Genomic DNA, 26,342 nt, shown 5'->3' with positions numbered 1-26,342 from the left:
TAATTGTAGCCGTCTCATCTTGTTCGCATCGAAACATTCATTCCTGAGGTAATTAAAGTTAAATAAAAAAATGACAGCGCCTCAGCTGCCTCAACACTTAGTTTACATAATTATTCATTCAATAGAATACGCACATGTACCATTCATCGTCATAACCATTCATGAATATTTGTATAATCAAATATTTATGAATGCTCAAATGCATACAGTACGTAAACGCCATTGCAGAGCCGTTAAAAAATCAGTTTCAACAGCTCTACACATCGCGTCAACAGTCTGAACAAACACTAACAATGGAGCAAAAACAGTTGGTTGATTTTCACTCTCCATTTCCTGTGAAGTGATGCATCGATGTTCCCTAATTCCCTATGCCTTTCGAACTGAACATGTTCACTCCCTTCGGATTGGAATCTCACTTAAGTATTTAATCTCACTTTAGTATTTCGGAATACTCTGATGTTTACTTCTCAGTCCACCTACGGTCAAAAAAAAAAAAAAAAAAAAAACTTGTGCGTTTGTGTGCATCTCACTCACTTTCCTTAGAAGCGTGACTGATGCACTACAAACAGAGAGAATGAATATCTCATTTATGCTTGCCCTTAGCAGAAATAGACTCCCACATTCTTAAGACTATTTGCAGTACATTCACGGCAGATAGAGACAGCACTGATGCTTTGAAACCAAAACCAAAGATAAAAAAAACCGAAATATAAAAGTGATGTGATCAACGCTATGCATTTTGCCGCCTTCTGCCTCGTCGTTACCAAGCACCAGGGGTAAAAAGCTGCTGCTTTGATGACGCAAATGAACTGCGGTTCGGACCCAAATAATATAATGTGAACACAATCCAACGGGGGAATTAAAGCAAGTGTGAAAGCACCCTTATATACGAGATGAGGACAAATAAGGCTAAACTTTCTAGTAAAGTAGGCTTTAATTATTTAAATTTGACTAAACATTATTTTAATTTTTAATCTGCTAAATTGAAGATAACTTTTTGAAGAATATACAGGGCAGCAAATCAAGCATCAATCATCACATCCATATATATATTAAATAGATCCAAATAGATCTTTTTTTTTTGACCCAAACAGAATGGCTTCGGTTTTCCCTAAGTGAAGCGATAGCCTATTGTCTGACATCCACCTGCTGACATTCGATAGTTCTACACTGAGAGTCCTTTCAACTATGTTCTTATCTTTATGTGAAACCAATAACGCAGAATCATCTGCATATAAAAAAAGTTCACATGAACATACAGACTTAAGGTCATTTATATATAGAAAGTAAAAAAGTGGACCCAAGACACTCCCTTGAGGGACCCCACATTCTATACATTGTGGCTGAGACATTGTTCCTCCAATATCCACCACCTGCTTCCTATCCTTCAGATAAGAACTCACCCATCTGACTGCCACAATTAAAACCAATGGCTTTTAATTTGCGTACCAAAATACCATGGTCAATGGTATCAAAGGCCTTCTGTAGGTCTAATATGACCATATCACAAAAATGACCTTTATCTACCTCCCTTCAAATGTGGTCAGTTAGATACAATAAACAGGTGTCAGTGGAATGTGATTTATGAAAGCCAGACTGGAACTCAGAGTAGATTGTGTGATGCTAAATATTTGTCAATCTGTTAAAAAATAGCCTAATCTTCTCAATTATATTTGACAGACTACACAGAATAGAAACAGGTCTAGAGATTCCATGGTCTAATTTACTCCCTTTCTTGTAAAGTGGAATTACTCTGGCAAGCTTGAAATCATTGGGGAAATGTCCTTGCTCAACAGACATGTTTATGATGTGGGTGATACATGGAGTGATAACCTCAGCAGCATCTCTTACGAATCTAGATGGAATATTGTCAAAACCAGTGGCTTTGGAGCTATTTAGGTTTTTAAGCTTCTCAAGTACAACTGCCTCTGACACCTTTTCAAAAGAGAAGCTATCTGCTTTGACCTCTTGCTGAGAATAAAAGTCAAAGATGTGACTTTCACCGTACTGCCCTGACTGGTCACCACTGTCACCTTTTCTGCTGTGACATTAGTCCCCAAATCAAGAGTTATGTTACTAGTTTTTGTTTTCAACCCATTACTGTGGCCAAGCTGCTTGAGGGACTTCCATAACTTACTTGAATCATTTCTATATTCCACAATTTTCTAATTAAAATAGGCCTTTTTAGCATTGACCACTAATCTGCTCACTTCATTTCTCACCTTTTTGTACTCTGCCCAATTCTGATCATCCTTGTTTCTCTTGAATGTGTCATACTTCTTATTTCTCATCCTAATTGCCTCGAGAATATCATAATTTATCCAGGGTTCTGTCCTCTGTTTAACTCTTACTACTTTAAATGGGGCTAATTTGTCTACAACTTCTAAAAACATACATTTAAAAGAGCACAATCCTTTATCAACATCCTTACATTGCAACAGAGCAGACCAGTTTATTAAATTCAAGCAGTCATCAAGTGCTTCTTTGCTATACCTTTTCAGCGACCTGATTCTTATAGAGCTTTGACAATTAAGCACTGCTTTCTTTATTTTTCGAGAGTAGAAAACAATAGAATGATCACTCAGTCCATAATTAATTACCCCACTTTCTGCTATCCTAGACTTTTCTGACACTAGAACAAGGTCAATAATAGTTTGAGTGGAAGAACAGACACGCGTTGGTTCCTTGGTCAGCTATTGTAAACTAAATGAGCGACAAAAATTAATTAACGCCTTATAGCCGGAAAGGTCAGTCTTTCGAGTATCAGTATTAAAATCTCCTATCATGATAACTTCCGATTTGACAAAGTCCACACACTTTGAGCAGACTTCTAGAATTTCATCAAACATTGTCTGGTCGTGTGGCCTGTAGCATGCTGCAACTAAGATAGGCTTGCTCTTCGGCAACAGAATGTTTAACCAGACCGTTTCAATTTGGTCATTATTCAAGTCTGTTCTCTGATTAAAACCAATGTCCGATCTCACATACATGTAGACACACACACCTCCACCTTTACGGTTTCGGTCTCTCCTGATTAAAAAATAGTTCTCCATTTCAATTTCGGCGTCCTTAATGGTGTCGTCCAGCCATGTCTCGGTAAAACACCTTATTGCGGTTACTGAGGAGACGTATCTCAGTGATTTTAGAGAGAAGGCTTCTGATGTTAAGATGAATCAAGTGAAGTGCCCTCATCGAAAGGAATGAATCCACATTTGGCCTAACCTTGCAGGCATCCTCCAAAACCGCAGAGGGTGACTGAACTGAACAGAGCTGTGGGTCTGAATTCCTGGGTTGTTTGCACTCATCAAGGGATACCGTTGTGTTTCCCAAGCCCAGCTCTGTTCTCTCAATGACTCCATGCACTCCTCAACCCAGTTCAGCTACACTCATGGACAAATGTTTGCTCCCATCACTGCGTCGACTGGAAGGCCTACATACCATCACACCTTTTGCACTTTCCATCGTATTCCTAGGTGCAAAGTCGGGCATCGGACCGGGACATTGGTGTATATCCCCAGACAATAGCAGGCACATACAGATGATTAAAGCCCCACCGTTAATTTGCTGCTTAACTCCAGCATTTGATTTACGCCTGGCTGAGTACCAGCCGGGATACAGGAACGTTTCCAACAGAGTTTTCTTTCCATAGTCCAACTGCTTAGTAACTAAAATTTTGTTTGGGTGGACACAGTTGCTTTGTAAGCACTCATCCATGCCATTTCTAGGGCCATTGTCTAAGACATTTCTTATAATTATGTAAACTAAAAACATCACAAGCACACCAAACTTGCCAGCTGCCATTCTTGCTCCTCTCGATAATTCCTAATGTCATACTGTCATACTTGAATTACTGGAATTAGTGACTTGTCATTTTCGCTGTATCTGTACTTTTACTCAAGTATGGTTTTCAGGTACTCTATACCTCTGGAATATACTTACCCTCAGTGTATGATGGCAAAAATGACCTGAGAAACAGATTACCCTCATACTTATCTGCAATATATGAATTATGCAATGACTGTCAGTGGTGTCAAGTATTTTTTATAGGAATATAAGTCAATTGGTAGTTTTCAGGAGGCAGTTTCTGAGGTTTGTCTCACACAATCCAAATCACAACAGTGTTAAAACGTGAAAAACTTGAATCATGGAGGGTCAGGAAGGGTTAGTTCAGACAAAAACAATGCAAGGAGGGGAGCAAAATATTTGTGCCCATGCCAAACTCCTGCCACTACACTCTGACTTGGGATAGCTCACCTAAAAGGGAAAATTGCATCAAGCAAGCATCATGTGATTAGAGATAGAGATAGAGATAGAGATAGAGATGTGCATTGATCAATGTTTATGTGTGAATATAAGTCTAAATTAAATCTGTTCATCATATAAAGCGATCATGTCTCTCCAGAAGACCTTTTATGATGACTTGAAGAGGCAGAAAAAAATTTAAAGTCTCAATGTTTTAAGTGGTTTAAGTTTAAATCCAATGGTATTCTGGATTACAGTGCAGATGTGACCGGGATATGAAATGAAAGGTTACATTAGCTGCCTTAAATTAGAAACACTGTGGTGTATTTCTGGATCACAACATGGAATTAGTTTTTGTAAAAACTGAGAAAAAAAATTTAGTTCAGAGGAACTGTTTTAATTGAATTGGAAAACTGTCCCAAAGCCCATGAAAAACAAAAATAAATGGGTTCCAGACTAGGTGGCAGAAGTACAGCAGATTCTAAACTTCTCAAATGAAAAACAGTCTTTCGAGTCTTAAAAGCTTGAACGCAAAAAAGTGGATTGATAAACCAATTGTGAGAGACTCAGATTTACGTAAAAGTGTGAACCTAGTGATTCATACTGTGGCTAAACCTAACAGTAGCTTAAGTTCAAAATATTTTCTATTATTCTAAAAAGAGAATGGAGAATACCGGCAAGGAAAAAGAAGGGGAAAACAATAGCTTGACCATCCGCAATGCAATACAATAACCAGGAACTTCCTCTTTAATTATCCAGTTGTTTGGTTGAAGCAGTCAAGGAGACGGAATGCAAAACAGTAAGACACCAGTTAATAACTCAAAGTAAGATGTTATATTAAGCATTTAGGTATGAAGGTTCATTGCCTTGATCACTAACACAAAAAAACAAAAAAAAAAACAGGAGATGAACCATGTTCTTGACTGGTTAACTTTGGTAAACAGGGATGAAAATTACCTTGGAAACGGTTATGGCCTTCTTGAAGTCTCGCCCTCCGGATATTCTGAATCCCCAGGGAGACGGGCCAAGCAAATTCACTGTAAATGGCATCATGTGATGACAGGCTGCTACCCAATGCTCTCAGGAGTGCTGTGGGATGATAAAAAAAAATGAGTGTGAGAAGAGGGGCAAAAAAAGGTGGAAAAAACCAACAGATGCAGAGACTCAGTCAAGTTTAATTTGACATCAAGCTGAAATGCCACAGATGTGTCTCATAGTTTCCACAACTCTGAGCAACTGGCTGCTGTTGAAAGGTAAACTGCTTTCACCTGTTCTTCAGAACACCTTTCATCCCATTCCACATGACTGCAGCTCAAATCCACAGACACTGTAGCAACCAAGAATCATAGAAAGGTGCCACATGACTGACATTCCTGGAGTGTGTTGTTAAAGATGTAGCACCCATAAGGAGAATGTGAAAGCACTCAAGAGTCAGTTTGAGTTTAACCCAAATTTAATATTGTCTTCATTATTAATGATAAAAAAAAAAATCATTTTAACTAGGGATGCACTGAAATTTCGGCCAACTGAAATGGTTTGATTGCCAAAATCAGTGACCGAAACGGATGTTTAATTAGCGCTTCTCCGATGGCACATTTTGACTGTTCATGGATAAGCTACAACAGTCAGCTGTGTAACGAATGGACTAAATCAAAATGCTCTAGACATCATAAAACCTTCCCCCTCTTCCGTTGTCATCGGCCCTCAAACCAGTTCTCTTCAAAGACCGTTCACCTCTGCTTCCCTGAACGATCTCAGCAAGAGACTGTGTCTGCAACCCTCAAAGACAGCACAGGAGACCAGACGGCACTAGCCATTTGAGATAACCTTCCAACACACAACAAGGACATTTACTCCATTCTTACCCACAAACTTTCCCAAATGTTTATAGTATTTCTCCTGTGTTTTATGCATGTCCCTATGTTTTATAGCCTAGTTATGATTCTTTAGTTATGTTAGAGTAACTTCAAATGTTGATATCCAAAGATGATGAATCACTGCTTTAATGTCTTTAACTCCCCTCTTTCTTAGTATCAAAATAATCTTCTTTTGATTTTATAATCAATGGTGTACAATGTGTTATGATAAATTGCATAATATAATGTGTATTTTTACCATGCTTTTGTGTAAAGACTGCACAGATTCTCCAAAGACTCCAAAGGAACAAAGACTTTCTCCCAGTCATCTTTGATTGGTCACCTCACCAAAATGGGTGTGAACTGATTGGACTTTTAATAGTGTCTGATTAGTTCAGATCTTTGCTCAATCTCTTTAAGACAACATTTTCCTGTCTCCTTCCGGCAACTTCAAGTTAACTTCTTTGGATTCAACGTGGACCATCCCAAGAACCCAAACAAACGCTTCAGCGCACTCCTGGCAAAGTACCCGTACCCGCAAGTACCCGTTCGCAGCCTTTAGATGCGTTTCTAAGTTATTGTGCCCCTTTAAGGTGACCCTGATTCTTTGATGTTTATTGTAGGTTGTGGTTAACTGATTGTAATCTTGCCATTCTCTTTTCTTCTCTCTCTCTTTCTTCACTATTCTTTACTTCTTGATTCTGTATACAATCTTTGCTTAGTTTAGTTGTGTGTGTAGCCTACCGTAGTTTCGTTTATTAAACCAATATATCCACGCTTTGTCTCATTTTGCCAATATGACTATATTAATTTCTTGATTTTAATCGGTAATATGGTTTCTTATATCGAAAACCTTTTAGTCTGTTCTGTTTTCTGTTGATGCGTGAACAAAACTTCACTAAACATTTGTAGCGAGCCTGCCATCCAATAAGGAGTCTCAACTTTAAAATTGACGATTATATGAAATTCAAACAAGTCTTTTTGCCGATCTTTAATATGGTGTGACAGATCAGCGCCTCAGTTTAAGTGGCATCAAGGATCAAACGCAAATGAACCGATCATCTCATCTCTTCTTTACTAGTTACAGCTCGAAATAAACATGGCTGAACACCAATATGTATGTTGAAAGATACATTACAACTTACCAAAATTAATCCTGCCTCATGTAATCGCTCAATCAGTGTTTAAACCGGGGAAAGACATCAATAAAACAGCTTAGGCTATACAATGTCACTTAACGTTTGTTTCCTCATGAAAGCTATTTAATGTCCATGAACTCAGAGAGCATTTTTCTAAATAGGTTATATGCACTGTATTACATACTCATATTTTTACTTAATCTGTTAGTGATGTCTTCATTTAATGTATATTTGAATAAATCCGTCATGAAAACAAGTTATAACAGTTAATTGTTGTTTAAACGTTTATATTTCACAACAAACTGGAGTAGAAACAATTATGCTATAAAAAGTTGATATAAAAACTGCCTTGTGTAATTTAAATGTTTGTACAACTATTTTAGATAATTGAGTGTTAAAATGTGTATTAATTAATTTATTAGCCTTTTTTCCACTGATGAGCCATCATCAAGTAGTCTGACACAGCTCAAAGTAGATTTAAAATGTTAAAATAAATCCATTTTAGAGTTTGTTTTAAACAGATAAATAGATGAAATCCATTTTAAATGTACTTATTCACAGACATGAATGTCTACAAAGCTACACAATCAAGAAAACTTCATGGCAAAATAAAAGTGCATTAAACCATACTCTTCACAATGTTGGCAATGTTATATCAACAAAATAATATTGCAGCTAAAGCAAACATTCATATTAAAAATTTAGCCAGCTCTAGTGTTGATCTTGAAAATCTTTGAACATTCTTGAACATCTTGAATCTTGAACATTCAACGATGAGCTCTTTGGAGACATGATGGTTCATAGTTCCCACTTGAATGCCATTGGGACCAAAGCAGATTCTTTTCATTTACACAGCCTCATGTCATTCCAAAACCACAAAACTTTCCTTCTTCCATAGAACATAAAAGGATAAATTAAATTCCATGATCGGCCAAGACTGCGCCCAGTCACTCTTTAATATGCAATGGACTACTTGCACTGAGCTTTGTGACAAGAACTTCATTTAAAAGTATCATTGCATTTTTTCCAATATTTCATATGTGTATTCTGAAAAATATATATATAAAACATTAAATCTCAAAACATTATGGAGTCTCTTGAGCTTCATTAAACAGTCTATCTAAATGCATCTTAACGGCACTTCAAATGCAGCTTCTGTTTCCTCTAAAGTAGAAAGATGCTGATTTCAGTACTGATTTCATTGGAAACAGCCCAATAGTGTCGTCTTATTCTAATTGAATTTAATAATAAAATGTTATCTTTTATGTCAAATTCTTACATTTAGGGAAAAAGTCCTCCTTTAAAAGATTAAAGATGCTTTGGAAATCAATTCAAGGGGACAAGTAAGAGCTGATAGAGACTACTGATAAGAATATTGCTTAAAAAAACAAAACATTTACACCAAATAAAAAGCACATAAGGCTTAATGTCGAGCCCTGCAATGGGAGTGCATTGTAGCTATAATACAGGATTAAATGATGTTTAAGGCAGTGGTTTTCAATCCTGGCACTAGGGACCCAGGGCCCACGTTAGAAAAACACTGTTTTAAGAAATATTCTAAGAATTTTGTATGATCCCTTAAAGAATACTGAAGACTTAGTGAAGCACTGGCCTGCAGCAGCCTTGTACAAGATCTCACCAAGGTGTTGAACTATTTACCTCACAGCTAAAACATGCCTGGACGCTTCAAAAACCAAGACAAGTGACGTACCATATGAGAATCGGATTTTTGTTATTTGCATATTGGCTCCGAAATGTTATCTATAATCGTTTTATCAACCTTGTTTTTAATGCAATAGCAGATGCAGCCATTTGTAACTTAAATGTGCGAGGCTTCCGGTTTAATGTATTGTTATAATTATAAAACGTACTGGTTTGTATTGCAAATAACTTGTACTGCACTTTGTTATTCCTCTAGTTACTTACCTATAGCAGCTAATGACTCAGAAGTGCAGCACAGAAAATATCTTACTTCTATGTTGCAAAATAAGGTAGTTAGCTATTGTAAATATCTCAGATTAGGAATACGCTGTAAAACTAATGTTTTAAGGGGTGGGCAGATTGTTTCTTTGATACTTAACTAAGGTTTACAGCCTTTACCTCTCCCTGTTTGTCCGCTTACTCACCCTGATTTGACCTTTGATAGTTTTGATATTCTTATGCAACTCCGAAAAAGTCTCATCAAAAGTCTCCAGTCATTAATGGGCCGGTCCATCATACTCTTGTATGCACTACAAAGTCATATTTTAAACCGGCCATTTATTCTGATCTGATATTGTTTTATCTGATATTGTACATTAGGAGAGCTATGGCAAATATTTTAGCACTTTTATCTTATACATCATAATTATCTGGAAATTCCACAGCAAAATGTTTCACATTACATAAGCATGTGTTGTTATTGTTTCAGCCTATACACAAAGCAGCTGACACTTGTTCGCAAATTCGTAAAAAAATTTAAGTAAAAAGTGAGCACGCATTTTAATACCACTCATACTGATAGCGGCTCCCTGATGCCCGCAAATTACAATACAATACAATGTTAATTTATAAAGCACAATTTAAAAACAACCGAAGTTGAAAAAAGTGCTGTACACACAAAGTAAAAAAAAAAAAAAAACTAGTAATGATAAAATGTAAGAATAAAACACAGAAACACAATTTTTTTTATAAAAACACCAGTTGTAAAATGGGTATAACACACTAAAGTAAAATCATAAAACAGTGAGTCAAGATATATTAAACGCCAAAGAAAAGAAATAAGTCTTAAGAGTAGACTTAAAGGTCGATAGAGTTGGGGCAATTCTGATATGGACCTATAATTATAGGCCTATACACAGAGTACGTGTGATTGTTAATTTAAAAGCGAATGTGAAATAAAGATAAATTTCATAAAGATACATTTTCCACCTATATATTTGTTTTATATATTTTGTGCAAAAAAAAAAAACATTATAAGTGAACCTCAAAAGAACGTCAAAATAATTTAAAGAGTTTAAAAAAATTCGTAAAAAAAAACAACATATCATGACCCTTTAAATATCAGCGCATCCCTAAATGTAATACTTTAAAAAGAATGGTTACAAACTAAGAGACAATATAACTACATTTGAAACACACCTTTGTATTGTTTTTACTAACTCTTACGTGTAAAGTAGTTATGACGACTACTAATAGCATACAGCAAATCCAGTATATTCAGCTGTAATATAATAAGCATAATCTCTACCAGCTGACACCTTTGTAAAGTTACACGGCATATGGTGTCAGACAACCAGACCTTATTGCATTTACAGTATCAACTGGGGTTTGAAAAGACCACATGGTTCATTCAACCCTGATAATGATGTAATTAAAGGAGGAATTTAAAGAATTTGGACATGTAAACACCGTAGATAGGTCACCGTCTGTGTCACACTGTCCTGAATTTAATATCAACAGGAGAAAGTGTGTGAAAGCTTGAAATTGGCTCCATTCACGGGACAAACATAAACCCACACCAAGTGCAGTCTCCCCTACCATCATGACCCAGTTGAGGCTACGGATGTCGCTGCATTCTTGGAGAGTTTGGTCTGAGGGAATGCAAATCTACCCCATCATTAGCTCTCCAGGCAATTAGCAGCCTTAACGAGGCCTCTGTTCGGGAGGATCTCTCTTAATTACTGTGGGCTCCAGAGACTCGGGCTGCTCTGCGTAGCTATTGAGTTTTTATGTAATCACAGAGGAGGCGGCAGCCACATTTCCCTCCCTTCAGAACCTCAATTAATCCAACATGTTAGAGTGGATCCTCGGCTGCCCTCATTAGCACCAGCGGAACAGAACGGAACATTACTAGATTCACATAGAATCAGTGCACTTTTATCATGGTTTTCTTCTGGATTGTTCTGATTGCATCAGTTTTAAATTTTAATAATATTTACATTTATAAACTATTATTTTTAATCAAAAACATACAGTCCTGGTGAGCATAAAATACTTCCTTCAAAAACATTACAAAATCTTACCAACCCAACACGAGCGGTTATATTTGAGCCGACCATTAGAAATCTTCCCGCATTTGAATAATCAATGTTATATGCATTAAAATAGTATGTAAACAGAGAAGTGCACAGAAGTTAGTCTGACAGCTGTTGCCAAATAGATTTTAGCACTTGAAAAAAAAAAAATCCACAGCAACCATGATTTTTTTTTTTTTTTTACATTTTTTCAAATCAGTCATTTTCAATCACAAAGGGAAGGAAAGGCAGGGAGGGAGAGTAACTATGCAAGATAAAAATAGACATTGTTCAGCTGACTGGGAAAGTGAAAGTATTTGCATCTCAAAAATAAATGGCAAGTTTAGGGGAGTCCATGTTTCCATTTTCCCCTTTTGGCATTTGCCGAAAGTCCATTAGTTTAAGTTTCTTTGGCTTTTCAGCGGGAGGAAATTTAAGGAGATGTGAGCACGGAAAACTGGCAAACGAACCTGTAATGTGCAGTTGTGCCATTTAAATACATAGTAACGGCACATTGGATTTAAGATGATCCTCTTGCTGTTCTTATTCATTAACTGTGAAAGGAAATTGTGTCGTCTTGGGGCAAATTTTTGAGTATTGAGCAGCTGTTTCCTAACAACACGTCTGATTTTGCTCATGTCAGCATGAGCCCATGTAAACTAGCAGACAATACGACACATTCCACCACAAACAAAAGCTCACAGGTTAGGGCCATCAGAGACTGGTATTACTGGTTCAAACTGGCCAAATGACACTGCCAACTTTCATGTTTTCACAGACTACTCACAGTGGCCAGTGTTATGACATTTTTATTAGTGAGGCATAATGCTGTGGTAATACAGGGATAAATCAAAATTCCTCAGAACTACATCATGTATGTTTATAAACTATTAGCAGGTATTTGTTTCCATTTAAAAAGCTAGTGAGAAGATTGGAATGGAATGGTGATGTGGATGAATCACGGCTTTAGAACGTTGTTGTACAAGTGACTAGGGCTGCACGATATTGAAGAAAAGTGTGATCTCATTAAATAATGTGATATTCAATATGCGATATGATAATGCTTAAAGTGTGTAAAATAAACTATCTTTCAAATATATTTAAAATTATATAACCTACATGTTTCACATTCTTTTTGCTGCAGTGTTTTACTGTAGCATAAGAAGTGTTATTTTAACATCAGTGTAAACCACGGGGTTTAGGATTTCAGGTAGGCCTACATTAGGTGTATTTAACAGAAACTGAATAATCAAATGAATTTGAAACTGAATTTTTAAATAAGTATACTGATTCTTAAGCTACAAAAGTTTTTCAGCCAAGAGCAATCAGTGATTTTCTCTGTCTTTTATTCATGACCCCAGTTATTGCAAGCTGTTGCGATATGCATATCGCGATATATATATATTTTGATAATTTCGATATATTGTGCAGCCTTACAAGTGATGCTCTGAAATAAAAATTCCATACATTTCATTTTCAGTCTATAAATGTAATTCTTAAAATGAACATCGAAACTAAAATATGCAATGATCCATTTGAAATGGTCTACTTAATCTATGAAATCAAAAGTGTCAAATGCCATAAAGAATGCCAATGAAAAAATATATGCCATAATGTTTCCTTGCATTATGATTATTGTACATTAAACTCACTTGGTCAATTAAAATCAACTGAATCAATGCAGGACCAATTAATACAAACTTAATAGCTTATTATGAATATAGGATGCCTCAAAGTATTGTTGTTCGTTACCACCGTTAGCGCATCCAGGTTTGAAAGTGTATGAAAAATACCTGTACACATGGCAGGCTGTTGTTGTAAAGTAAGTTAAATTCATAATGGTTCCCCTTTAAATTGGTATAAAATTTTATATCAGCAGGCTATTTTCCCTTACAACTGATATAACAAGCCTATAAGCAAGCTATGCTTGTCATATGCCAGTTTGAAAACAGATATAGCCTACAATAATGCATTTTAAACTGTAACATCAACAAGAATAATTTGAGCCTAGCCTTTGTAAAAATGTAAAGCAAAACATAAATGTGCAAAAAAGACCATGTAAACGACGATGTAACAATGTAAGTGTTGACTTGCAGAAGCTGTCTAGTCTTGACTAGTCTAATAACCACATGATTCTGGATATATTAAGTTTAAATTTATAAACTATGAGTAGTAAACAATGTTTTTCCTTATATCACAAATCTTAATTTTCATTTTTTATTTTAGTAATTCACAAAACCTAAACAATTACATGCAATTTAATAGAGGTTCTAGCAAAATTTGAGCAATCAATGCAACAAACAAGTCAATACAAAAACATACATAATGTAAAGAAAAAAAAAATTCACGTTTACAAAAAATATTTTAAGGCTACCATGTTAAGGTAGTATGTCAGACCTAAGTAAAGAAATAGTGAGGAATAGACATCTAGAATAGAATAGACACCGTCTCCTCACACTCAAAGTTTCTGTTAGTATTTTTCTGCTCATATTTACAACCTTTTTCGTAATTTTCCTAAAGTAGAGAGTTAAGGCATTTTTTTTAAACCTAAATTACAATGGCTGAAATTTCAGTGCATCCCTAAATCAAAATCATCATCAAGCTCTAAGTTTCAACCAGTGCCTGGAGGTCTGTATTCTGAACTACATCATGAAGAAAGAAAACATTCTGAGCAGGAACTGGCCAAGGCTGAAAGTCTGAATCTTACAGGACATAAGTCAAAAACATTTGCGTAGTTACAACCCTTTCACATCCAAGTGAGGGGGTGTTGGAACCCATAAAGCTGCCTTTTTTGTATGGTACGTTGGCACTCAGTTTAAACTTGAGAAGGTCAGAGGATTTCTGAGGAAAGGCTAAAGAGCTAGTGAAACATTATATAGCAAACGTTAGTTTTTAGCACCTATCATAAGTTAGATTGAGGATGGAGAAAGGGTAGAATCTCACAAAACCTGTCAAGATTCATAAGGAGTCATATTTCACCCCAAAAGCAAAAGAATAAAAGAAACTTAAGCCTATTTTAGTACTAATGATGTTTTGCATTGTGAAATTCTCAGAACAAATAGACTAAAAATACATACTGAGTGACAAACAATCTGTCATAGAACAGACTTGTTTGTTCACACTAGGTTTACAGATTGAACGTTCTTCTTTCCTTCCATTTATTTTCAAGATATGAGGTGGAATTTCCGTTGTTGCTTCCACCATAAAGGTCACACAAAATATTTAAACTCACATTAGATGGTTTTAACATTAAATAAATCACATAAACAGTACCTAGTATTATCAATGTCATACTTTGCGTGTTGTTCCCACAACATTAACGTTTCTAAACAGAGTATAGGCCTTTTGTTGCATATCTCAGTCATGGCTGTTTAGGACAAAAATCTGACTGACATGGAAAAGATAACTTATCATGTGTTGTGTCTGGTTAGAACAATGGTTAGTCGCATTTAGCAGATTACAACTGCAATTAAATGGTTCACAGTCAAGCAGCTGAGATATTCTGTAAAGTACAGTATATCGCTTTGGGCCAGTTGTTCAAAGGTAAACTAATCGGATTTTGGTTATCGGATTGGATCAAATCTTGAAAATGGGTTGTTCAAAAGGGAAAGGAGGAATCTGAAATCAGATTAGATCACGGAATCCAATCCTAGTTTTAATCTGGATCAAACCTTCAGTTTGTGTTGTTCAAAACTTGTCTGAAGGATTTGGATAACTTTGATCCAAAAAAACAGGATTATCCTGATCCCAACAGGGGGTAGGATTTCAAGGTGGATTCTAGGAAGAAAATGTAGTAAAACTTTAGAATTGGTCAAAAATACAACATTTGTATATCACGTAATATACACACACACTCATATTTTTATTTTGCATTTGATTAGCTTAACTGTTAAAGTAATACATTAGAAGTAGACATTAGGCTACATATTAAGCCTTTCGGTAGCCTACTGTAAAGTAAAAAAGAGATTGCTGTAAAAATAAAACAAAAATATTAAATTTAATTCAAAGTGTTTTATCACTATTTCTAAACTACATTGGCACAATCATAAGAGATGAACCAGTCAAAAGATCTTTGCAAGCGAACACAAAAAAATTTTGGTGAACGCTATACAAAACTTTTCTGAGAGAACGCAAAAGCATTGAAATATTTTTTTTCCCTATCTCATATTTTTTACATGACCATGTCCCTTTGGGGGTTCCGTAGAGCACCAGTAATCCAGATTTGGTAATCGGAAAAAGTTTACATCCAGATCAGGGTGATCCAATCCAATTTTGCTTTGAAAAACCGGCACAAAAGTAAGATAGATTACCTGATCCTGGATAACAAAACATGAGATTTCCAAATCCAGATCATTCTGATCCAGATTAAACTTTTTGAACAACTGGCCCTTTGTGATACAGTACAGTATGTATACTGGTAAAGTTATCTGCTTATAGTTGTAGGTTGGAAGTATTAGTTTGTTATGTGGTAATGTTATGAAAGTTTTTTTCTGGTGTAGTGACAAGCCTAATTGCTATTTGTTTATATCACTACCACGGTTAAATAATGCATATAAATGATAGCGTTAAAATTTCAATAATATCACAACCCTCTAAGTAACTGAGGAGATTATTAATTGCCATGGCATAATTATAACACTGTACATCGTTCAGTAACAGTAACTTCTATTGTCCACTAGCATGCAAGCCAAAGGCAACTGTGAGAAGGAACGAAAAAACTCAAATACTATTTTGCATTAATTAAATGAGATTTGGATAGGAAATTTAGCTAATTTTGCATAACTGTCATGAAAGTAATGGTACCATGCATAATCTTTTCTTTAAGCAAAATAGAATTTTTTGAAAATACAAATTCTGTGAGATTAATCCATATTATCTTGATTTCCCCATCTACTGTTTTTTTGTCATTTAGTTCTAGATTAAAACCTTGTCAAGCTTTAATTCTTTCCCACCCTGGTGCAAATCAGTCTTCTCAGATGCTGCTCAGAAATGCTTACAGAAATCCTACTCTGCTTCATTTACAGTAAAAACTAAGTGACCAGACAGTAAGGTCAGCCAGGAAGATCTCAAGACTCTAAAAAGAAACAAATAAGGCTGAAACTGAAATTAACTATATATATTCACTGTAAGCATCATATCTAGTGCTTTAAAGGGCACCTATTGTGCAAAATTCACTTTTACATGGTGTTTGAAAATAAATGTGTGTTGGCAGTGTGTGTGTACACAACCACCCTATAATGATAAAAACTCACCCAGTACTTTTTTTTTTTAAATCCCCATAAATCTTAAGCACTGTCTCAGAACAACCCATTCTCAGAATCTGGCCAGTGTGACGTACTTTTGCACAAGCCCCTCCCACGACTGTTGACTGACACTGCAGTTTGAGCATAGACCCGCCCTGAGTGAGTACACACACAGTCCGCCATTGTTTCGATGCTGGAGCAGCTGTAGACAAGAATGCTTCCTACGCGATTAAGGTGTTTTGTTATGAGATGTAAGAATGAACATGGCAGTCTTTATTTACTCTCGTTGTTACTCGAGGATGGATCTGTACCAACTGTTCGTGATCCAGCTTACAGTCTCCGGAGCGATAGGCCTAACGTTACTGGACACGAAAGTAATGGAATGGAGAGCGCGCAGTTTATTATAATTCATCTGAATCATTTTACGGATATAAAGTTTACCGGTTTATTAAGCATCCCTGAAAAGCTGTGTATATATTTGTTTACTGTTAGTTGTAATGAGTGTTTTGTGTAATTCGCTGTGTATGTTGATGATAATGAAAGGGAGAGAGAGAGTTTATGGATGAGACTTTAATGCACACTTCTTATACGGTGTCTCTTACAGTGACTTTCTGGAGTAAAACTGACGCTTCATCTTTTGTGAGATGTACAATGATGTACTTCATTGAACTCATCAGTATATTTTTGTACATCATTTGGACGGGGTCCACTACAGCAGGCTTGTATTAATAGTGGATAAAAACAGATAACAAATAAGTTATAACCGTAATTAAACTAAACTATACCTGTTCTATCTCCATTCAGCATTTATTCTCTGGCTCTGTGGGCATTATTGTCCGATCCGGGTCAAAATGAACACCGCTACTCAGAATTTATGTTTTAATATTATCATTGCGTGAGATGAGATTGTCCTGACACTTAGCGGGGTCTTGTGCCGGCAGCAGCAGCTCATTTGCATTTAAAGGCATACACACTAAAACGGTGCGTTTTTCTGAGCCCCGAAGTGACAGTTTAAACATGCTGTAAAAAATTATCTGTTGGGTATTTTGAGCTAAAACTTCACATACACACTCAGGGGACAGAGACTTATTTTTCATCTTGTGAAAAGGGGCATAATAGGTGCCCTTTAAGTCTGAACGCCTAGTTCTGCAGTAATTACTGCTCCTGCAACCGCTCCAACTGAAACTTCTTTATGGCCTACAGTCATCAGAAACAATCCAAGATACTTTTGCAAAAAGTGTTTTTCACCTCATGTTATCATCATAATGCTCTCCCAAATCAAAGCATAGCATCCTGTTTAAACAAGTTAAATTAGTGTTGAGTTCAGCCAAGGCAATTGTTGTGCATTGCAATTTGCACACATTTACCCTGAGGTACATCTCTGGCATTTAATCAAAAAAAAAAAGTTGTGACATGGTAAATAAAGTATAATTATTTTATTTTCGCACAGTAAACACCTTGAGTGACTCATCATGGGCTAAAAAGCTGTTCTCCAAGAGTAACGGGAAAATATGCCAATTTCAGTATTCGGATCTGTGGGAAAGTTATTAAATCGGAAGCAGTTATATAACAGTTTTGATTCAATGAAGTGAATGTCTTCAGTGGGTGCTTGAGTGCCTGGTGCGAGGCTCTATTCCTAAACTTTGCTTTGGAATTACAATTCCAGTTGTTTTGGATTACAATTAAACAATTCTGGTGGAAGATGTGAAAGAAAAATCCAGTATAACAATACCACATGAGATGATCAAAATTAGATATGGCATGGTGTATTAGCATAGATACTAACTCTATGCTAGTTAGTATCTATGCACACTCACACTCACACTCACACTCACACTCACACTCACACTCACACTCACACTCACACTCACACTCACACTCACACTCACACTCACACTCACACTCACACTCACACTCACACTCACACTCACACTGCTCTAAAATAGCCAGGATTTTTCGTTTACACTTGACTCAAACTGATATCACTACTAATTTGGTTCATTTCACTGGGACTGAGAGCAGTTTGCATACATTTTGGCTTTTAAATTAACTTTAGAACAAATCATATTCAGACCATCTCAGGAAGTGGACATTTTTTCTAACATTAAAAACATTGCTGACGTTAGCAGAAAAACTTTAAAGACTTTAATAACCCCTACAACTGAACATGAACACCAAGTTTAGCATTAATAATTAAAGTAAGAAAAATTACTTTACAAATTATTTTAAATTACAGACCTGCTTCTCACTCCAACTTTCAGTAATGTATTACATTTGACAGTCATGCAATGGGGACTGAAGACTATGTCAATAAGTAGTTTTATTTTGCATTTGATTAAATCTTTCAATTCCAAAATGTTGCTTTGATATTGCTATGTTTTTGTGATAACAGAGGATTTGTTCTATAGCTTGAATTTTTCCTGTTCTATTTATTACTGACTGTTAAACGTATTAAATGATTTCTGGAAAAACATGAAGCCATGTTTATTTGAGAATTATTAGATGTTACAAGTACAAGCCATTATTTATTAATATTTAACTTAATACTATTAGCTCTTGCTATTGATGGATCAAGAATTGTGAAATAGTGTGAAACAAACTACACACTCCCCTCCCATCACCACAGACTAATTTGTGACTTTTCAAAGTCTCACTTGCAAAGTGTGTCAGCTAAATGCATTTAAACATTTGGCAGATGCTTTTCTCCAGAGCAACATACTGTACACTGCATTCAAGTTCATGACCTTGCATTGCTAGCACCTTTAAACAATGTGACCAGGGTGTGTTCTGAGTTTAAAAAATTACTCTACAGACGTAGGACATATTTAGTATTACAATTAAAAAGATTTAAAGAATGAGCAGTACAGAAGCAAATCCATACAGTGATTCTAGTCTTGCAGCACACACCAAACCTATGAACATACTGTGCTTTTTCTCACATGATCCACTCCCATGAGTGAGCTTAACAGTCACACCTGCCCAACACACACCCAGTCAGTACAGCAGAGCACTAATGCCACAGCAACATCAACACCTCCCCATTCTGGTTAAAAAAAAAAGCCAAAATAAAACATTCCTCACATTCTTATCACATTCAATGTCAGTGAGTCAACTCTGCTACCTTCCATCTTAATGATGTAGAAACATCAAACAACACAGTAGACAAGAAAAGAACGCAAAGGGCGTTGGGTGGGGACAAACAATAGAAACCATGACCTAAGTCTGAATAATGGACTGTGTGTTGGTATTTGAAAATTTCACCTAATGAATCATTACAATTCCACATTCCAGTATCGGCTAATTACTGTGAATTTTCGATTCTTGGTTGCTTAAAGGATTCACTCCTCGGCTGTTGTGTTTTGTTTGGCTGTCATAGAAACAGAACAAGAAAGAAATTATGAACATGACTCAAGAGCAGGAGGTATTCACAAGCTCTACGTTCTGACAAGTATGATACATTCTTCCCCACAGGCCACAAAGTCACATAAAGCTTTAAAAAAAAGAAAAGAAAATTAGTTAATAGGCTACAATGGTGGTCCTTTGCTTTACAAGACAGCATAATGTAAGACTGTCACGACAGCAAAGTTTCAGTAGTTTATACCAAAACCTATATACCAACAAGTAGCCTAAATATTATACCAATACAGTCAAATTTCACACTTCTCGTTACAACATAAATATATTGCTAATGACTAAAACGGTAATTGTACTAAATCAAATTTAAATCAAATTAAACTACATTAAAAGTTCAATTTAATTCAAATTAAGTTACATTTAAAGTTGAATACCAAGGGTTAGAAGTTAAAACTTAAAACAATAGTGACTACTGAGCTCACCACAATATAGATCAAATCTCAATCCAGATCCAGTGTGCAGGATTCTCCTTTAAGCTTAAGGAAGGGATTGCTATGATTTATATATGCAGACACAGTCATGAGTTCAGATCATCTGAACGGTCTCAATAGCAATGATAGGCAGTGGTTAAACTGTCGTGACTCTTTTTGAAGAGGAAGTGGTAAGAGAAGAAGTTTTTGGTAAAGTATGGCTGGAATAGAGCACAAGTTCAATTACAGAAAACACAGGGTAGATTTTTCCCTGAAGAGAGAAACTGTGGTGGTGCAGACAGACACGCCATCATTACGACTACCATATTATCCTGTTCACAGACTTTAAATAAGAACATAGACAGCCTTTTAACTGCTACAAAACAGAGACAGCACACAGGAAATGTGGTAAGAGACACAGACAACCAGCAACAAGATACCACATTGTGCACACAAACAACTGAAAGTAGAAGAAATGAGAAACAACTACTCTCCATCATGCAGAGTGTGATCTTCAGTGAGAGTGCATCTTTTTTTTTTGCCCTTGTACGGAGATGTTTGGGCGTATATTATGCTAATAACTGTGCACCCTCATTAAAGATGCAGTCACTCATACTTAACTTCACAGTTAAGAGGAAATGCAAGGCATGCAAAGAAGTGTCTAGTCTTCGAAAGTTCAAGTATGTTGCAATTGCGACTTGCAAATTCACACAGCAAGATGATGTTTAGTCAATGAGAATCTAAATCTCAAACATTTACCCTGTTTGATTAAAGGGAAAGTAGATGGTATATTTTCACATTTGTAATTTATTATTTGTGATTTATTACAAAATATCCCTAGAGTGTCGTGATATATCCTGCTGTCAAATTCCTTGCGAGCTTCATTTGCTCAAAGCATAGGCCTATGTGTGAATGCACCTTTGTATAATCTGGATTATTCACCTTTAGAACAAGGCTTGAAGACAAATTTGTGCCCGTGCACCTCCTTGCGTGAGACACTTTTCTGAGTCAGACAGTTATGAATTGAAAAAGGTTTTTCATCATCAACAGCAGATAACAGATCATATCAGAGTGTGAAATTTCCTTTCTATTTGAACACATGGTGCAAAACCAAAGAGAGACACGACATTTTGCATACTGCGTGTTGAAAACATCCAAGAACCGCCGTTTTCAAAGAAAAAACGCTCTGTTTGCTGCCCACTATGAAATAACCATCTGAATATGGAACTGTTGTTTTGCATGGGATGCTATTTTGTGGTCCAGTTGACTATCAAAACCATAAGCGGTACTGCACTACTTGCCTTAGTGGTCTCTGTACACGGCTGATTTATTGTACAGTTGACAGGGTTTTAGCGCAGAGGCTGAGTGCAATTATAAGACATGTTTGTGGATGTTATGTCTTCCACAGCCTGTTAGCACTGAGAATATCAGCATAGAGAGCAAGAGCAAGGAGGCATCATTCTCAAAGAAAAACAAGCTCACTGGGTGGGAATCGAGTCCCAAGTCTAGGTCTGACCCACCAGATGAAATGTATAATAAATATTATTTATTTTACCTCTAATGAAGTCTTATTGGTAGAAATATGCCAGTAGCTATTTTAAGTTTACTCTGTATGGTTACTTTTCATTTTATTTTAGCACTACTGACTGAGCTAGTTTTAGCATTCTAGCTAGCATTTATGCATCACCAGTTAAATTGATATTTTGAATTAGCTAGTCTTTTTATATTTTACATTCTTATTTAGTTTATTTTTTATTTCATCATTTTTATTTGTTTTAGTTTCTTACTTTTAAAGTGCCCAATTATGTTTTTTGATTATTACCTTTTATGCAGCATATAGCGGTTTATGAATATAAAAGGTCTGCAAAGTTTTAAAGAAAGTACACAACATAAAGTTACTGTCTCCTAAAAGAAAGAACCGATTCTGAACTGACGAAAGTTCTTAGTCTTAGTTCCTGTTACATACCTACGTAACAATGTAACAAATTTGCATAATGCCAGCCAATGCTCTTCATTGGCTCCTGGTGAACGTTTACTTTGACCCATCCTAATACACTAGTTGCAGCTGAGGCCTGGAAGAGTTTGGTTTCATGTTCTCGAAATGTCAAGAAATCGCTGTTTTCAGCGCTACGAATCCACTTTCCACGCTTTTTAAAAGGATAAGGATTGACGCTGGAATTGATACGGAAAAAAAAAAACATCATTGTTCGTGTTCGTATCACTGTATCATTCACTAAGAAAGCCTCCGGAGCAGAAATTCAGATTTGGTAATGGGCGTTTCGTTTCTGATATGCGCTGTAAGTGGTAGACCAATCATGACTAACTGGACCGTCTGACCAATCAGAGCAGAGTAGGTTCACGAAAGGGAGGGATTTAGAGACATAGGCTGCTACTGTATACGTGGATTTCTCGGCGACGTCATCACTGCTTGCGCATGCAACCAGGAGGCAAAAAAGACCTGCGGTCTTCGTACCGGAGTAAAGGGTTTAGGCTAGTAGCATAGTGGTGGTGTTGTCGCTAAGTCAAAAAGCAGAATTAGCATACATTATTTTTGTGTGATTGCAGATACATTTTGATAGACATGCATTTGCAGTTAGCCGTAAGGATGTAACCAAGGCCCTTATGGACATACACCCAGGCATCATAAGGCTTGGCTTTAATGCCTTGCCTTTGACTAGGGAGCACATCTGACCTCAACACGCAAAAATCCGGTGCAGCATCAAAGTATTTGACGAGCTGCACATGACCACATAGCACGTAGTTGTATGCATCAAGGGATTTGTACGCTCTAATCATTTCTCTTGTATACACACTTGGTGTCTGAATAAGATAATTATATATATCAGGCCATACAATTGCTGGCCACTTCTTGTCACCCACAATCCAAAGATCGTCATGTATTGCGTAGGGATCCGGCAAGATCTCACCATTGCTGAGAGTACGTTTTTTAATATAATCGCCACGGTCGGAGGTACTAAGGCTTCCCACATAATCCATCGTCAAATCTTTGATTTACAGTAAAGTAACGTTATATGTGTGCACTCATGAAATGTTGCAGGTCGCAAAGTAACGTAAACAAGGTTAACTTATATAAAAGCAAATTCGGGCTCTATAGATGCTGCACTGCTAACATTGGCTATTACTTTACTAACTTAGTCTAACATGATAATTCATACATGCATCACAGTATGTCCGGATTTTGATTCGTAAACAGTTGGACGTTTTACATAATGTTATATTAATATGAAACACACAAACAGATCCAACTCTGAAATTGCAGTTTATTATTGAGTCAACAAGAAATGACAAACAATGCGAAATCTACGTTAATTACAATGTTCTTTTACAGAACTCGGCATAACAGGTAGTGTTTTGTTGCCTCCTGGATGCGCGCGCATCCGGTATTGTTTGTATACAAGAAGAAACCCGTGTATAGTAGGTGAAAAACAGTATGTGACAAAAGTAGTATGTCCGGAATTCACAGTACTCATAAAAGAGAAGGCAAAAAATACCCAGATTTTTACTTTAAGAAAAATTTTGTAGTTAACGATAATCCTGAGACTGAAATTTACACTATTGTTTGCAGTGCCAATTAATTGCCACGCCAAAAAAAGTACACTGAATTGAAACGTAAACAAAAATGAATAAGAAGAATGTGTGTTTTGAGGTGATGGAAATTGGGTAAAGCGGAGTAACAGAGAGGGAGAAGGTAAAATCGAGGGATGACAGAGAAGAATTGCACAGGTGGAGACAATAGAGAGGTACAAAAGCACTTCCAATGGGTTTGGTCATGTGAATACAGAAACATGTCTGGCTTTTTCCCCCCATCCATTCAAAAGCACTGCTCAGTCATCATTCGCATTCAGTGCCCAGCCTCAAAACTGCTTTCTGCTCACTTTAAACCTACAGAGAGCTGTGTTATAGCAACAATACAACAGCAGCTGGTAGAAACTGGTGATTTGTTTTTAATACAACCTCCGATAAGCCAGACATCTATATTCATTTCTGAGGCTATACCATGCGCCTTTGGACAGTGTTGATGCCTGACTGACGTGTTAAGCTGTAACCCTTCACATTATTCTGCATAACTGAATCCAAATTATTCCAGTCTGTCCTGGGGTAAAACCTCAACCAGAATACAAGAAATTCCATAGCCTCAAAATAGTTAAAAACAACTGTGTATACACTCGTTTCCCATCGCTGTCAATTGAAGAAATTATGTCTCAAAACCAAATGAGCTGCCTGACAACATTTGTGGGCATCACAGGCACAACAAATGAAATGTTCTTAGCACATGCAGTGCACATTGACATACAGAATCTCAATGTTTATCACGCAAATTTTTAAAAAAATTATAATACTTATACATCCATAGTCTCTCTTTACTACTGTTTCAAATCCGAGTCCATTATAACGCAACACGTTTTAAAGCTTTAGATGGAATGACATCTGGTTATATTCTGAAGTCAACTCCTTAGTCATGTTCAAAGTGTAAGGGTGTCCCAAGGTTTTTCACAATCCACTAGGACCTCCACCTCCATCAACTTGTTTAAAACCCACATAGTCTCATTTGTTCTCTTTGGTCTTTGTGAGAGCATAGTGTGCAAGACAAAAGAAACCTTTGAACCATTTACTATTTGTATCTATTTATGAAGTTATATATTTATCTAGTTTTATCTAATTAAATGTACAATAGTTTGGTCTAAAATATATATATACAACCCGTAAAGTATCCCATTGAAAACTGGGCTTTTGAGTGATGGAGAACTACATGCTCATACTCCTCTGAATCAAGCTGCAGTGTTACAGCTGTTGTGTCGATTTACATGGCACATTAGACGCAATTCATCACTTAAACAAGCTGAAACACTCCGTTTTTCGACAATTTCTGCGTAGGATAGTTAGACTTGTCGAGAAAAAAACTCCGGATGCAATAACAGTTGCGTTGCTGCAGTGGTAACAGTGAAAGACTAAAGGATGCTGAACTGATGCCATGTTTCTCACCTGAAGTACGCAAATGCACAGTATGAACATAGGTAGCACTTCTAAATATTAAAAATACAACATAATACCGGTATATGTCTGATAAACTTGAAGAACCTAAGGGAAAATGCGCTTACCTGGTAAAGAGTTGGCGTGTTGTGAGGACTGTAATCACAACGCTGGGTTTGACACCTGTGCGGATGACGTCAAAAACACGCACGCGTTCTGTGTGAGCGCGGAGAATCGCCGCTCTTCTTGCACAGTCTCACTCTGTCAGTTTCCTAATGCAGAACTGATTGAGACACTTTCAGCGCGTCAGTTTTTAGGCTGTGCACTCCATGTGACCAAATTCCCACACCGCCCAGGTTTTTTTCAAACTTTTCCCAAGAATGTTTCCGCTGTAGAGATGATGAAGCATCATGCGCGCGGTCCTCACTCACATGCCACGTGTTGCTGTCAAAATAAAGGCTGGGGGTGGGCACGCGAGGGTGGCACGCGGGGCGGGTCGAGTAGGTGGGATGAAACAGAAATATGATTTTAAAAGCAATTATTATGAGACTCAGTGCTAGTGCGCCACCTGCTGACGATGGTAACTAAAGGGAAATGTACTTTATTCTCGGTTTAAAATACAATGATTTAATCTCTTATAAACATTTAGAATTAAGATTATAAAGTCTCCTTATAGTTATACTATATGCAGAATATATATAGGCTATATATAAGATTTATATTTTAAATAAATGCTATTCTTTTTGTAACTTTTTATTCATCAAAGAATTTAAAAAAAGTATCACAGGTTATAAAAAAAAATATTAAGCAGCACAACTGTTTAGAAACTGTTAGAACTAACATTGATAATAAATCATCACATTAGAATGATTTGTGAAAGATCTTGTGACACTGAAGACTGGAGTAATGGCTAATGAAAATTCAGATTTGCATCACAGAAATAAATTATATTTTAATGTAGGCCTATATTCAAATAGAAAGCCATTATTTTAAATAAATTGTTTGTATTTTTGATCAAACAAATGCAAGCTTGATAAGCATAAGAGACTTC

The 26,342-nt window shown here is 36.4% G+C and overlaps 1 protein-coding gene across 2 annotated transcripts in view; it reads right to left on the bottom strand.

Moving 5' to 3' along the window:
* The window catches only part of pdlim2 (PDZ and LIM domain 2 (mystique)), a 78,288-nt gene extending 52,553 nt beyond the window's left edge, over positions 1 to 25,735 (bottom strand). Inside the window, exons 1-2 of one of the 2 annotated variants that reach the window (XM_084388452.1) lie at positions 25,420 to 25,735; positions 5,200 to 5,331 (exon numbers count right to left, since the gene is read on the bottom strand). In XM_084388452.1, the coding sequence (XP_084244578.1) occupies positions 5,200 to 5,295 (96 nt within the window). In that variant the 5' untranslated portion in view covers positions 5,296 to 5,331; positions 25,420 to 25,735. Of the gene's footprint in view, positions 1 to 5,199; positions 5,332 to 20,311; positions 20,454 to 25,419 lie in introns of those variants that run through there. The other variant, XM_084388451.1, reaches the window with a different exon arrangement.
* Between the last annotated feature and the right edge of the window lie 607 nt (positions 25,736 to 26,342).

Source organism: Rutilus rutilus, assembly GCF_951802725.1.
Source record: "Rutilus rutilus genome assembly, chromosome: 19".
Taxonomy (NCBI): domain Eukaryota; kingdom Metazoa; phylum Chordata; class Actinopteri; order Cypriniformes; family Leuciscidae; genus Rutilus; species Rutilus rutilus.
The sequence above is the reverse complement of the archived record's forward strand: the minus strand, read 5'-3'. Positions and strand labels throughout refer to the sequence as shown.